The sequence below is a fragment of the Mobula hypostoma genome, chromosome 9 (genome assembly GCF_963921235.1).
Source record: "Mobula hypostoma chromosome 9, sMobHyp1.1, whole genome shotgun sequence".
Classification (NCBI taxonomy): Eukaryota; Metazoa; Chordata; class Chondrichthyes; order Myliobatiformes; family Myliobatidae; genus Mobula; species Mobula hypostoma.
The window spans coordinates 19,877,690-19,893,363 of NC_086105.1; the positions used below are offsets into that span (position 1 = coordinate 19,877,690).

Below are 15,674 nucleotides of genomic sequence, written 5' to 3' on the forward strand. Positions count from 1 at the left end.
AATGATAGAGATCTAGATGATTACAAGGCTTGCAGGAAAGACTTTAAGAAAGAACTTAGGAGAACCAGAAGGGGCCATGAGAAGGCCTTGGTGGACAGGATTAAGGAAAACCCCAAGGCATTCTACAAGTATATGAAGAGCAAGAGGATAAGACGTGAGAGAATAGGACCAATCAAGTGTGACAGTGGAAAAGTGTGTGTGGAATGAGAGGAGATAGCAAATGTATTTAATGAATACTTTGCTTCAGTATTCACTATGGAAAAGGATCTTGACGATTGTAGGGATGAATTACAGCAGACTGAAAAGCTTGAGCATGTAGATATTAAGAAGGAGGATGTGCTGGAGCTTTTGGAATGCCTCAGGTTGGATAAGTCACCGGGACCAGACGAGATGTGCCCCCAGGCTACTGTGAGAGGCGAGGGAGGAGATTGCTGAGCCTCTGGCAATGATCTTTGCATCATCAATGGGGATGGGAGAGGTTCCGGGGGATTAGAGGGTTGCGGATGTTGTTCCCTTATTCAAGAAAGGGAGTAGAGATAGCCCAGGAAATTGTAGACCGGTGAGTCTTACTTCAGTTGTTGGTAAATTGATGGACAAGATCCTGAGAGACAGGATTTATGAACATTTGGAGTGGCATAATATAATTAGGAATAGTCAGCATGGCTTTATCAAAGGCAGGTTGTGCCTTATGAGCCGGATTGATTTTTTTGAAGATGTGACTAAAGGCATTAATGAAGGTAGAGCAGTAGATGTAGTGTATATGAATTTCAGCAAGGCATTTGATAAGGTACCCCATGCAAAGCTTATTGAGAAAGTAAGGAGGCATGGGATCCAAGGGGACATTGCTTTCTGGATCCAGAACTAGCTTGTCCACAGAAGGCAAAGACTGGTTGTAGACGGGTCACATTCTGCATGGAGGTCAGTGACCAGTGGTGTGCCTCAGGGATCTGTTCTGGGACCCCCTACTCTTCATGATTTTTATAAATGACCTGGATAAGGAAGTGGAGAGATGGATTAGTAAATTTGCTGATGACACAAAGGTTGCAGCTGTTGTAGATTGTGTGGAGGGCTGCCAGAGGTTACAACGGGACATTGATAGGATGCAAAACAGGGCTGAGCTGAGAAGTGGCAGATGGAGTTCAACCAAGGAAGTGGTTCATTTTAGTAGGTCAAATATGATGGCAGAATATAGTATTAATGGTAAGACTCTTGGCAGTGTGGAGGATCAGAGGGATCTTGGGGTCCGAGTCCATAGGACATTCAAAGCTGCTGCACAGGTTGCCTTTGTGGTTAAGAAGGCATACTGTGCATTGGCCTTCATCAGTCGTGGGATTGAGTTTAGGAGCAGAGAGGTAATGTTGCAGCTATATAGGATCCTGGTCAGACCCCACTTGGAGTACTGTGCTCAGTTCTGGTTGCCTCACTACAGGAAGGATGTGGAAACCATAGAAAGGGTGCAGAGGAGATTTACGAGGATGTTGCCTGGATTGGGGAGCATGCCTTATGAGAATAGGTTGAGTGAACTCCGCCTTTTCTCCTGGGAGAGACGAAAGATGAGAGGTGACCTGATAGAGGTGTATAAGATGATGAGAGGCATTGATCGTGTGGATAGTCAGAGGCTTTTTCCCAGTGCTGAAATGACTAGCACCAGAGGGCACAGTTTTAAGGTGCTTGGAAACAGGTACAGAGGAGATGTCAGGGATAAGTTTTTTACGTAGAGAGTGGTGGGTGTGTGGAATGGGCTGCCGGTGACAGTGGTGGAGGCGGATACGATAGGGTATTTTAAGAAGCTCCTGGATAGGTACACGGAGCTTAAAAATATAGAGAGCTATGGGTAACCCGAGGTAATTTCTAAGGTAAGAACACGTTCGGCACAGCTTTGTGGGTCAAAGGGCTTGCATTGTGCTGTAGATTTTCTATGTTCTACTGTATTAGAAAGTACCTGTTGAGAATCTTTGTAACACTGGCTCCATTCTGATGACAAGCAATTCATCTAAAATGTTAATCCTGGTTCTATTCCTTGATGAATGCTGACTTGCCAGCAGATATATGCTCCATTTTTTTGCTGTTATTTCTGATTTCTTGAATCCACTTTTCCCTTGTGACTTCCCGAGAGATTAATTCGTCTGAGTCATACGTTTATTTTTCTGTGGTAATTTCATGTAAGATCTTTATATATAATATTGATCAAATGGGGAATTATATCAATGTATGCAACATTATCGACCTTTAAAAGTGTCTTCCTCCATGTACAAAGAATTTTTCCTCTAATTTCCTTTTAGGCCTGCCACATCTTTGTGCATTCTTATTTTGTTTCTTATGCTTAATGTCAGCTCTTTGCTTCTAATATTGAAGAATGAGTACTCATCCTCAATCCATATTTTTAAACATATTTTGCAAGTTGCAATATTGATTTGAATATAGATATAGAAGCATAGATATAATTAAAATTTATGCAATAACATCTGGTATTGGCATTGTTGTTCATTTACGCATCTATGGCACATCAGGGGACATTTTTTCTGCTGTTTCCTTAGCATTTGTCTGTTACAAGGCCGAGTTGCTAGCTTGACGCTCAACCCAGCTCCGATGGAAATTGTGCAAGGGTCTGGCTGAAGTCAAACCCAGGATCATTTTCATCAAAGTCCAGTACTGCTGCCACTGCATCACTGGCCAGCAAAGTTTAGCATATAGATAATATCTTTATGGAGAGTCTGATGTTCATAATGGATCCTTCTATGGGAACATGGTGTATGAATGTAGAAAAATAATTTCATCTGGACAAAACTGCAATCAGTAATACTCAAATGGATTCTGTCCTTTTTCTCTCTCTTTAACAATAAACTTGTAATATTTGGAGAATGAACTAAAACTTAAAATGAATTTGGATGAATCTAATTCACCTGTATATCATTTGCTTTGCTCTCCAGTGATAGATGATATTTCTCTGACAGAACCTTTCAGTGGGTAAGCTGGAACTACTGCTGTTGTAATTTAAACATTTCTTAAGTAGATTAATTTCTTATTGGTTTTATGTCATTTTCTTGTCCATGTAAGATTTTTCTTTGAATTTTTTGCTTTTAGGGAGTCAAAGAGTGCTGTAGGTTCCTGGTTGTCCTCAGATGAAGATGATAATGTGCCATGTTCTTCCAAGGTAGTAATTTGCCATTGATATAATTTGTTGTGTTATCTCATTTTTGAATTTGTGACTAACAATGATGGTATTTCACTGAAATAGTTTTATTAAAGTAGATACCTGTGTCATATATCAATATTCATTAAAGGAATGCTGCTTGAACTTGGTGGGGTGGTCATAGAAACATAGAAAACCTACAGCTCAGTACAGGCCCTTCGGCCCACAAAATTGTACCGAACATGTCCCTACCTTAGAAACTACTAGGCTTACCCATAGCCCTCTATTTTTCTAAGCTCCATGTACCTATTCAAAAGTCTCTTAAGAGACCCTATCGTATTCACCTCCACCACCGTTGCCGGCAGCCCATTCCACGCACTCACCACTCTCTACATAAAAAAAACTGAGGCATGCTCCCCAATCCAGGCAACATCCTCGTAAATCTCCTCTGCAAGCTTAGTTTTGTCACACATGAACAATGATAATTTGTAATTAAACAGAACAAATAACTATATTGTTCAAAATCATGAAACTGTTGAAGTTTAGAATTGTTATGATCATGTTCCGTCTAAGATGTGTGGGTGCAGGTCCGCGCAGTAACTGAAATGCTCTTGCACACATATCCTTTGTTGCCATACAGCTGGAATTTACTTATATAACAGTAGTATAAACTGCTGCCCAGTTTTCAGGCTCAGAGCAATGGTTGGTCCGCACAGTCGTAAAAAAAATTAGAAGGAATTTGTCCGTCATACCATAGGGTTTCGGCCCAAAACATCGACTATACTTTTTTCCACAGATGCTGCCTGGCCTGCTGAGTTCCTCCAGCATTTTGTGTGTATTGCTTTAAAACTAGTATTGCCTTTTGTTTCCAAATATATATCACTGTTTAAAAAGCTTTAGATTAATTGTTTGTTTTTGTTTTGCATATATACTATTTTGGAGGGCGAACTTCACAAAACAAATTTCTTTGTCTAGCATTTGATCACAAATTCCCTTAAATTTTTTCCTTAATTCTTTAACTCAATTATAATAGGTTATTTTTTTCTCTAGCCCTTTCATGAATTGAGTATTTGTATTTGATTATATAAAACATAATTATGAAATCTGTTCTGTTGAATAGGGCATGTTCTTGGAAGAGGAGGAGGCCCAGCCTTTAAAAGCTTGTTCCAAAAGGTCAGAATGAGGAAAAATACGGAATTCTAAAAAGAGAGAGGGAAAATCTATACATTCTGGAACAATACCAAACAAATTAATGTTCATACTTTTATATTTGTTCTTGGCAAAATAAGTTTGATATTCCTAGAGATTTTTTCCAAACACAATTGTCACCTTCAAGTTTTCTCAGATTACCTTTATCTATATTTAGAAGAAAGTTCATACACAAGGCCAGAATGTGTCCCAAACTCATATATTTTACTATTCACCACTATAATTTGACATATTTCTGCTAAGCATATTCCTGAAAATGATCGGGCAACAGTCGTAATTTTGTATCCAGCTCTCTGAATATATCATCATGTGCATTAAGGTTATTCTAATAACTTTCCTCTCAGCTAGAAAATATTTTAAATGTAGAGTTTCTTTAGTATGTGTCAGTTTTTATTTCTCAATTAATCAGATATGTATGCTTCCTATTGAGTTATTTTTAATTGTTTTCTCTGCTTTATTTGGTTACTCCGAATTCTGTCTTCTACGCTGTTAAAATATATCCTTCATGAATTTCTGAAGGGTAGAGTGGTGGAAGGAGTATTTTCTGCAAGATTATCCTGCCATAACACTTACCTATCTTTCTTAGTAATATAATAGTCATTAATAGAAGATTTCAAATGTATACTTATCACTTCTTCGAAATGTCCAAATGTCTACTCTCAGTTCTTTGCACTACCTACTAATGTGGCTGGATCCAGACTTCCAGACTTCATCTTACAGTCCCCACCTGGAATGTTTTAATATTTATCGAGCATCCTTCACTTCATGCACTTTCTGCAGATTATATATGATTGTTTCAGAGAACTGAAATATTGCATATTCATAGTAAATGAAACATTGCTATTTGTACGTAATGTCCATGATTAGCAGAAATCAATTTTTAATTGGGAAATAGAAATTTTATACTATAAATAAGAAAGAATCCATTTAATAAACTTCAGAGTTTGCATAGTTACTAATAACTTACATTTTTGTTTTGGATCAAACTGTAGTTATAGCACTTTATTATGTAACTCTTGAAATAAAGACTAGTGTTCATATACATGGTGCACCACCCCACAAAATTCAGGCTGCTGGGACAATGTTAAATTATTCTCAATGTGTTGAAAATATAAATTGTAAACTGTGCTTCCTGTTCTGTCCCTGTTGATGCAAGAACATCTACAGGGCACGTCACTTGAGTATGTTTGTGAGATAAATATTTTCATTTGAAGGAATAACTTGGGCTCAAATGAGGAGGAATATGAAAATCAACATAATCAAGAGAGGCCAATCAAACAAGATCATTTATCTTTCATGAATGTTTTATCTGCCTTTGAAGATAGTTCTGCAAGTGAGATATCCGCAGATAAAGAGAAGTAAGTACTTAATTATTTATATTTTAAACATAAATACTGAAAATTGAACATTCATTGCTGGAATTTTTGTTTTGGAGAATTTTATACTTTAATAGAAGATTTCAAATGTATACTTATCACTTCTTTGAAATGTCCGAATGTCTGCTCTCAGTTCTTGGCACCACCTACTCATGTGGCTGGATCCAGACTTCCAGGCTTCGTCTTACAGTCCCCACCTGGAATATTTTCATATTTATCGAGCATCCTTCACTTCATGCACTTTCTGCAGATTATATATGATTGTTTCAGAGAACTGAAATATTGCATATTTATAGTAAATGAAACATTTCTATTTCTGCATAATGTCCATGATTAGCAGAAATCAATTTTTAATTGGGAAATGGAAATTTTATACTACAAATGAAGAATCCATTTAATAAACTTCAGAGTTTGCATAGTTATTAATAACTTACATTTCTGTTTTGGATCAAACTGCAGTTATAGCACTTTATTGTTTCAAATGTAACTCTTCAGATGAAGACTAATGTTCATATACATGGTGCACCACCCCATAAAATTCAGACTGCTGGGACAATGTTAAATTATTCTCAATGTGTCGAAAATATATATTGCAAACTGTGCTTCCTGTTCTGTCCCTGTTAATCCAAGAACATCTACAGGGCACGTCACTTGAGTATGTTTGTGAGATAAATATTTTCATTTAAAGGAATAACTTGGGCTCAAATGAGGAGGAATATGAAAATCAACATAATCAAGAGAGGCCAATCAAACAAGATCATTTATCTTTCATGAATGTGTTATCTGCCTTTGAAGATAGTTCTGCAAGTGAGATATCCGCGGATGAACAGAAGTAAGTACTTAATTATTTATATTTTAAACATAAATACTCAAAATTGAACATTCATTGCTGGAATTTCTGTTTTGCAGAATTTTATACTTTAATAGAAGATTTCAAATGTATACTTATCACTTCTTTGAAATGTCCTAATGTCTGCTCTCAATTCTTGGCACCACCTACTAATGTGGCTGGATCCAGACTTCCAGGCTTCATCTTACAGTCCCCACCTGGAATATTTTCATATTTATCGAGCATCCTTCACTTCATGCACTTTCTGCAGATTATATATGGTTGTTTCAGAGAACTGAAATATTGCATATTTATAGTAAATGAAACATTTCTATTTCTGCATAATGTCCATGATTAGCAGAAATCAATTTTTAATTGGGAAATGGAAATTTTATACTACAAATGAAGAATCCATTTAATAAACTTCAGAGTTTGCATAGTTATTAATAACTTACATTTTTGTTTTGGATCAAACTGTAGTTATAGCACTTTATTATGTAACTCTTGAAATAAAGACTAGTGTTCATATACATGGTGCACCACCCCACAAAATTCAGACTGCTGGGACAATGTTAAATTATTCTCAATGTGTTGAAAATATATATTGCAAACTGTGCTTCCTGTTCTGTCCCTGTTAATCCAAGAACATCTACAGGGCACGTCATTTCAGTATGTTTGTGAGATAAATATTTTCATTTAAAGGAATAACTTGGGCTCAAATGAGGAGGAATATGAAAATCAACATAATCAAGAGAGGCCAATCAAACAAGATCATTTATCTTTCATGAATGTGCTACCTGCCTTTGAAGATAGTTCTGCAAGTGAGATATCCGCAGATGAACAGAAGTAAGTACTTAATTATTTATATTTTAAACATAAATACTCAAAATTGAACATTCATTGCTGGAATTTCTGTTTTGGAGAATTTTATACTTTAATAGAAGATTTCAAATGTATACTTATTACTTCTTTGAAATGTCCTAATGTCTGCTCTCAATTCTTGGCACCACCTACTAATGTGGCTGGATCCAGACTTCCAGGCTTCATCTTACAGTCCCCACCTGGAATATTTTCATATTTATCGAGCATCCTTCACTTCATGCACTTTCTGCAGATTATATATGACTGTTTCAGAGAACTGAAATATTGCATATTTATAGTAAACGAAACATTTCTATTTGTGCGTAATGTCCATGACTAGCAGAAATCAATTTTTAATTGGGAAATGGAAATTTTATACTACAAATGAAGAATCCATTTAATAAACTTCAGAGTTTGCATAGTTATTAATAACTTACATTTCTGTTTTGGATCAAACTGCAGTTAAACATAGAAAACATAGAAAATAGGTGCAGGAGTAGGCCATTCGGCCCTTCGAGCCTGCACCGCCATTTATTATGATCATGGCTGATCATCCAACTCAGAACTCAGCCTTCCCTCCATACCCCCTGACCCCTGTAGCCACAAGGGCCATATCTAACTTCCTTTTAAACATAGCTAATGAACTGGCCTCAACAGTTTGCTGTGGCAGAGAATTCCACAGATTCACCACTCTCTGTGTGAAGAAGTTTTTCCTAACCTCGGTCCTAAAAGGCTTCCCCTCTATCCTCAAACTGTGACCCCTCGTTCTAGACCTCCCCAACATCGGGAACAATCTTCCCGCATCTAGCCTGTCCAATCCCTTTAGGATCTTATACGTTTCAATCAGATCCCCCCTCAATCTTCTAAATTCCAACGAGTACAAGCCCAGTTCATCCAGTCTTTCTTCATATGAAAGACCTGCCATCCCAGGAATCAATCTGGTGAACCTTCTTTGTACTCCCTCTATGGCAAAGATGTCTTTCCTCTGATTAGGGGACCAAAACTGCACACAATACTCCAGGTGTGGTCTCACCAAGGCCTTGTACAACTGCAGTAGTACCTCCCTGCTCCTGTACTCGAATCCTCTCGCTATAAATGCCAGCATACCGTTCGCCTTTTTCACCGCCTGCTGTACCTGCATGCCCACTTTCAATGACTGGTGTATAATGACACCCAGGTCTCGTTGCACCTCCCCTTTTCCTAATCGGCCACCATTCAGATAATAATCTGTTTTCCTATTTTTGCCACCAAAGTGGATAACTTCACATTTATCCACATTAAATTGCATCTGCCATGAGTTTGCCCACTCACCCAACCTATCCAAGTCACCCTGCATCCTCTTAGCATCCTCCTCACTGCTAACACTGCCACCCAGCTTCGTGTCATCCGCAAACTTGGAGATGCTGCATTTAATTCCCTCATCCAAGTCATTAATATATATTGTAAACAACTGGGGTCCCAGCACTGAGCCTTGCCATACCCCACTAGTCACCGCCTGCCATTCTGAAAAGGTCCCGTTTATTCCCACTCTTTGCTTCCTGTCTGCTAACCAATTCTCCACCCACACCAATACCTTACCCCCAATACCGTGTGCTTTAAGTTTGCACACTAATCTCCTGTGTGGGGCCTTGTCAAAAGCCTTTTGAAAATCCAAATATACCACATCCACTGGTTCTCCCCTATCCACTCTACTAGTTACATCCTCAAAAAATTCTATGAGATTCGTCAGACATGATTTTCCTTTCACAAATCCATGCTGACTTTGTCCGATCATTTCACCGCTTTCCAGTTATAGCACTTTATTGTTTCAAATGTAACTCTTCAGAAGAAGACTAATGTTCATATACATGGTGCACCACCCCATAAAATTCAGACTGCTGGGACAATGTTAAATTATTCTCAATGTGTTGAAAATATATATTGCAAACTGTGCTTCCTGTTCTGTCCCTGTTAATCCAAGAACATCTACAGGGCACGTCACTTGAGTATGTTTGTGAGATGAATATTTTCATTTAAAGGAATAACTTGGGCTCAAATGAGGAGGAATATGAAAATCAACATAATCAAGAGAGGCCAATCAAACAAGATCATTTATCTTTCATGAATATGTTATCTGCCTTTGAAGATAGTTCTGCAAGTGAGATATCCGCAGATGAAGAGAAGTAAGTACTTAATTATTTATATTTTAAACATAAATACTCAAAATTGAACATTCATTGCTGGAATTTCTGTTTTGCAGAATTTTATACTTTAATAGAAGATTTCAAATGTATACTTATCACTTCTTTGAAATGTCCTAATGTCTGCTCTCAATTCTTGGCACCACCTAATAATGTGGCTGGATCCAGACTTCCAGGCTTCATCTTGCAGTCCCCACCTGGAATATTTTCATATTTATCGAGCATCCTTCACTTCATGCACTTTCTGCAGATTATATATTGTTGTTTCAGAGAACTGAAATATTGCATATTTATAGTAAATGAAACATTTCTATTTCTGCATAATGTCCATGATTAGCAGAAATCAATTTTTAATTGGGAAATGGAAATTTTATACTACAAATGAAGAATCCATTTAATAAACTTCAGAGTTTGCATAGTTATTAATAACTTACATTTCTGTTTTGGATCAAACTGCAGTTATAGCACTTTATTGTTTCAAATGTAACTCTTCAGAAGAAGACTAATGCTCATATACATGGTGCACCACCCCATAAAATTCAGACTGCTGGGACAATGTTAAATTATTCTCAATGTGTTGAAAATATATATTGCAAACTGTGCTTCCTGTTCTGTCCCTGTTAATCCAAGAACATCTACAGGGCACGTCACTTGAGTATGGTTGTGAGATAAATATTTTTATTTAAAGGAATAACTTGGGCTCAAATGAGGAGGAATATGAAAATCAACATAATCAAGAGAGGCCAATCAAACAAGATCATTTATCTTTTATGAATGTGTTACCTGCCTTTGAAGATAGTTCTGCAAGTGAGATATCCGCAGATGAAGAGAGGTAAATACTTAATTATTTATATTTTAAACATAAATACTCAAAATTGAACATTCATTGCTGGAATTTCTGGTTTGGAGAATTTAATCCCTTTATGTTTATTAGAACTTTTGTACAAAAATGAATGATGGCGAACATGAGAAAATCTGCAGAAGGTAGAAATCCGAGCAACACACACAAAATGCTGTAGGATCTCAGTAGGCCGGGTAGCATCGATCGAAAAAAGTAAAGTCGACCTTTCGGGCCGAAACCCTTCTGCAGGACTGGAGAAAAAAGGCTGAGGAGTAGATTTGAAAGGTGGGGGAGGGCAGAAAGATACACCAGGCGATAGGTGAAACTTGGAAGGAGAGGGATCTCTTATGGCTACCTGGACTATGCCTCGTCCAACCCTACTACTTGTAAAAACGTCATCCACTTCTCTTAATTCCTCTATCTCTGCCGCATCTGCTCTCAGGATGGCTTTTCATTGTAGAACGAAGGAGATGTCCTCCTTTTTCAAAGAAAGGGTCTCCCCTTCTTCCACCATCAATGCTGCCCTCAACCACAGCTCTTCCATTTCACGCACTTATGCTTTTTTCTTCATCCCTCCCCCTCCAAATTTCACCTATCATTGGTGTTTCTCTCTCCCTCCCCCTCCCCCTCCCCATCTTTCAAATCTACTCCTCAGCTTTTTATCTCCAGTCCTGATGGATTTTTTGAAAACTTATCGTTTAAGATTGGGTCAACACTAATACAGTTGTATATATATGAGCAATGAGTGTGAGTGGCTTGCTGTTGGCTGTAAGCTCCGATCATAGTCATATACATTAAAGACAGACACTTAAGACTAATAAGTTTGTATGTTCTGCTCATTTTTGATATTTATTGATATGCCAAATAATATTTTGAATTGATGAAGCAGTTTGATTCTTGGAACAAATAATTATTGATTAAAACCCATAACTAAACTTTCATTATATTAAATGAAAGAAAAATGATTTGAGTTTACCATTTAATGCTGTTCCTTAAGCGCCTGCACTTTTAGCTCTAATTCATTAGCTGCATCCATTTGGTCTTTTTGAGCACTCATTATTTCTGTTTAATGTGGCCTAACTTTGTCTCCAGTGCTTCTCTGGGACTCTTTCTCTCTGATCAAATACTTGACGTACTCAATTATATGGTTAAACATTTAAACAAGATTTTCATTATGTCCTTGATCAATTCTTTAATACAGGTGTGTTCTGTTGTATTAATGTATTGCAGTAATGTATATGATTTGTTACTTGATAGAACTAGAGTTGCGTTACAGAGTTATTAATCCAGCTGTATATTATTTCAATGCCATAGGTTAAACTTGTAAAGAAGTTGCACATTTCAAGTAATGAAAATATATAAAGCTTCTCATGATTGGCATTTCTGAAAGAAATTAATTTCGCTCATTTTCTTGAAATTGAATGAATCTCACGGAGGAGCCAAAGTTTAATAATTTTAGAATATGGGGTTTCGATTCAATATTCTGTATCTGGTATTATTTTTTCTTTTGTTTTATAATATGTATTCTCTTGGACTCTATTCTTCTATATAGAAATCAATAAAAATATTGGAAAAAGAAAGAAAGAATATGGGGTTTCACATTCAAGTCTTTAGAAAGAAATTTTTAAACTCATAATCTCCTGATTCAGGGGAGAGTGTCGCCATCTGGATGGTCCTGATGCATTTTGGAATAAACTGGCTTGAAATTAGCAAAATGTTTTTTTTTAATCACTACCAATATAATGTTCATTATTGTTTCTGTTTCTATTTTTCAGAGCTCGCAAAGCCTCTTCAAATGAAATGGTAATTTTTTTAAAAATTGAAGTATATACTTAGTTTAAAGTTGAGGAAACTTAATTCTAATTGCTTTTGAAACAACTAATTCTTACGTATTTAGACTGCAGCCAGCAAACTGAAAATAGTATTTCTCATTGGGGGTGGGGGCTTATTTCAACGAATGAGGTGGGCTGGGGTGGTGTTGCAATCTATAAAATAGAATAGGCAAGTCCATTGGAAAGAGTAGACAGATAGGTGAAGAAGCTTTAAAAAACTGATAGGTTTAAATGCATTTACTTTCATTCAAAAGTAGCCTCTTGGGTAGGACAAATCTGCTGCCAGCATTGCTCAGCACCTCGGTTATGAGATTGGTGCAATCTCAGTAAACATGACTGATGGAAGGACAGGACTACCAGCTCAGTGTTCCGGAATACAGACATTTGGATTGTACAAGCGGGGAGGGGATGTTGTAACCATAGTTCACAAAGTTCCAAAATAGTCATGGTAAAAGCTAAGCAACACACACAAAATGCTGGTGGAACGCAGCAGGCCAGGCAGCATCTATAGGAAGAAGTACAGTGGACGTTTCGGGTCGAGACCCTTCATCAGGACTAACGGAAAAAAGAGATAGTAAGAGATTTGAAAGGGGGAGGAGGAGACCCGAAATGATAGGAGAAGACAGGAGAGGGATGGATAAAGCCAAGAGCTGGGAAGTTGATTAGCAAAAGGAATACAAGGCTGGAGAAGGGGGAGTATCATAGGACGGAAGGCCTTGGAAGAAAGAAAGGGGGAGGGGAGCCAGAGGGAGATGGAGAACAGGCAAGGAGTTATTGTGAGCGGGAAAGAGGGAGAGATAGAGAAAATAAATAAATAAATAAAAATTAGGGATGAGGTAAAAAGGGGAGGATGGTAAAAGCTAAGGTCGGTTCTAGGGTTAAGTCTTAAATTGGGGTTGGGCTGATTACATTAGTATAAGGCAGGACTTGGTGAAAGTAGATTTGGAACAGCTGCTCGGACCGGGAGTAGGGGTGGGGAGGGCGCGGCAAACAACTTCCAATATATGGGAAGCATTTAAACATAAGGCAGTTTGGGGTCAGCATAAGAGAAAGAAGCAAAGGTATAGGATCAGGGAACCTTGGTTAACAAAGGCCATTAAAGGTTTTGATTTTTTTTTTAAAAAGGAAGTATACGTCAGGTAAAGACATTCAGTATTGAGTCAGTCCTTTGAGGCTGATGGAGATATATGAGGAAACTTAGAAAGAAGTTAGTAAAGAAAAAAAAGGGTATAGGATGGCCTTGGTGGGCAGATTAAGGAGAAAACCAAAACATTTTATAAATATATTAGAAGGAAGGGAAAGGGCAGGATTCTTCAAGGTTGAAAGGGAATCAGGAGATGTAAGCAGGATTCTGAGTTAATACTCCTCATCAGTATCCACCAGGGAGAAGGATGTGCGAGATGGAGAGATAAACGGGATGTTTCAGAAAATCGGTGTACATGTATCAGGAAATGTTAGAGATAATACCACACATTAAGGAGGACAGATCCCTAGGGCCTGTTAGAATCTATCCAAGGGTAATGTAAGAAGCAAGGGATGAGATTGCTGAGACTATAATGGAGATACTTTTCCATCTTGGCCATGGATGAGGTACCTTAAAACTGGATGATAGCTAATATAATTCCTTTAGTCAAAAAACAGTGAAGTTGAGCCAGAAAACACATAGCCTACTGAACCTTGCATCAACATTAGAGAACAAAATTATTGGACTAAACTCGTGGAGACAGGATTCATGTTTACTTGGAAAGGCCGTGAACAATTAGAGTGATTAGTGGAGGGGAAATCCTATCTCACATATCTGCTGGAATGTTTTTGAGGATGTAATTGAGAAAATTGCCTTCGCTGGGTAATAAGTAGGGATTGCATGTTTTTTGACAAAGTCCAACACAGTATGCTGGTCCAGAAGATTAGGGTACATGAGATCCAAATTATTTTGGAAAACTAGATTAAAAATTTGCTTGTTAATGGTGGTAAGGTTAATGGTCAAGAGGTGTTTTCTTAATGGAAGTCACCACAGGGATGAGTGCTTGTGGCCATTATTTGTCATATATCTCAAAACTGTTTGGATGAGAATGTATCAGTAGTTTTGTTGATGACACTGAAGTTGGTGGAGTAGTAGATAGCAAAAAAGGTTGTGAAAGGATGTACAGGAACATAGGTAAATTGGAAGTCAGGTGAAGTGGTGGCAAATGAGATTTAATCCAGACAAATGTGAGGTACTCCACTTTGGAGTGTCAAATACATATACAAATCATATACAAAAAAGTTGTGGGGACCTTGGGATTGTTGATATGCAGAGGAATTTTGCTTGCATACATAATCTGTTAAAAATGGTAATAGGTGGATAAAGAAGTAAAGAAGACATTTGTCATACTTGCTTTCATAAGATAAGACATTGACTGTTAGAGTTGGGTTGTTGTGTTTCAGCTGTAGAAAACATTAGTTATGCTGTATTTGGTTGCCAGATTACAGGAAAGATCCAGTAGCATTAGAGCATATGCAGAAGAGATTTGCTATTAGATTATCTAGAAGGGGAGGCTTGAGTTACAAGAAAAAGAGGCTGGGTTGGGATTATTCTCACTGGCCCATCCGAGACTGAGGGGTGACCTTCTAGACATTTATAATTGACGAGCATGGATAGGTTAGGTCTTTTCCCTCTAGGGCAAAAGAGTCTAAAATTAGAATTACAGGTTTAAGATGAGAAGGAAGATATGTAAAGAAGTTCGGATTGGCATATTTTTTCACACAGAGCATGATGGTTAAAATACCAGAAGAAGTGACAGAGACAGGCACAATTACAACATTTAATAGGTATTTGGACAGTTAGTTAGATAGGAAAGGAGTTAATGGATACGGTTAATGTACATGAATGGGTTAGCATAGATTGGCATTGTAATTGTATTGGGCTGAAGGGCCTGCTTCTTTGCTCTACATTTCTGACTATTGAATCTCATACTCTCACTCCTGAAGTTGCATTTATATTTAATATTTTGTTTTCATAAAAATTCATCTATAGGAAGAAAAAGTTTGTTCAAAAACACAAAAGGCTTTGGTGAAACAACTATTTGGTGTAGTATTTTAAAATATTTTTAGACACTGTTTTGGAGGCCCCCTGATTGTCACAGTTGTCCCTTTACTCGAAGCACTAAAATAGCTTTATACACATGTTTTTATTTTGTGGAATTGTAATTAAAACATCCAACGCCCACATCTGTGAAAGGTTGCATAATCATGCAGACTGACAATCAAGATGGCTCAAGGACTGAGGAATAATAATGTACAGGATCTGGATTTCCAGTCTGGGACTGCCAGAAAAGGGATACCCTGTGATCGCAAAGACAGCAATGGAAGGAACCCTCCTTTACCTTTTACCCTGCAGCAGTTTATCCTGCTGTATGTAGTCTCATGGCCTT

General features: G+C 37.5%; 1 protein-coding gene across 1 annotated transcript in view; it reads left to right on the plus strand.

Moving 5' to 3' along the window:
- Positions 1-15,674, plus strand: part of LOC134352226 (ankyrin repeat domain-containing protein 26-like) — a 99,273-nt gene that overhangs the window by 51,060 nt on the left and 32,539 nt on the right. The window contains 9 exon segments of the mRNA XM_063059520.1: positions 2,931-2,967; positions 3,085-3,154; positions 4,254-4,306; positions 5,557-5,700; positions 6,407-6,550; positions 7,250-7,393; positions 9,427-9,570; positions 10,277-10,420; positions 12,205-12,232. Of these exon segments, the coding sequence (XP_062915590.1) occupies positions 2,931-2,967; positions 3,085-3,154; positions 4,254-4,306; positions 5,557-5,700; positions 6,407-6,550; positions 7,250-7,393; positions 9,427-9,570; positions 10,277-10,420; positions 12,205-12,232 (908 nt within the window).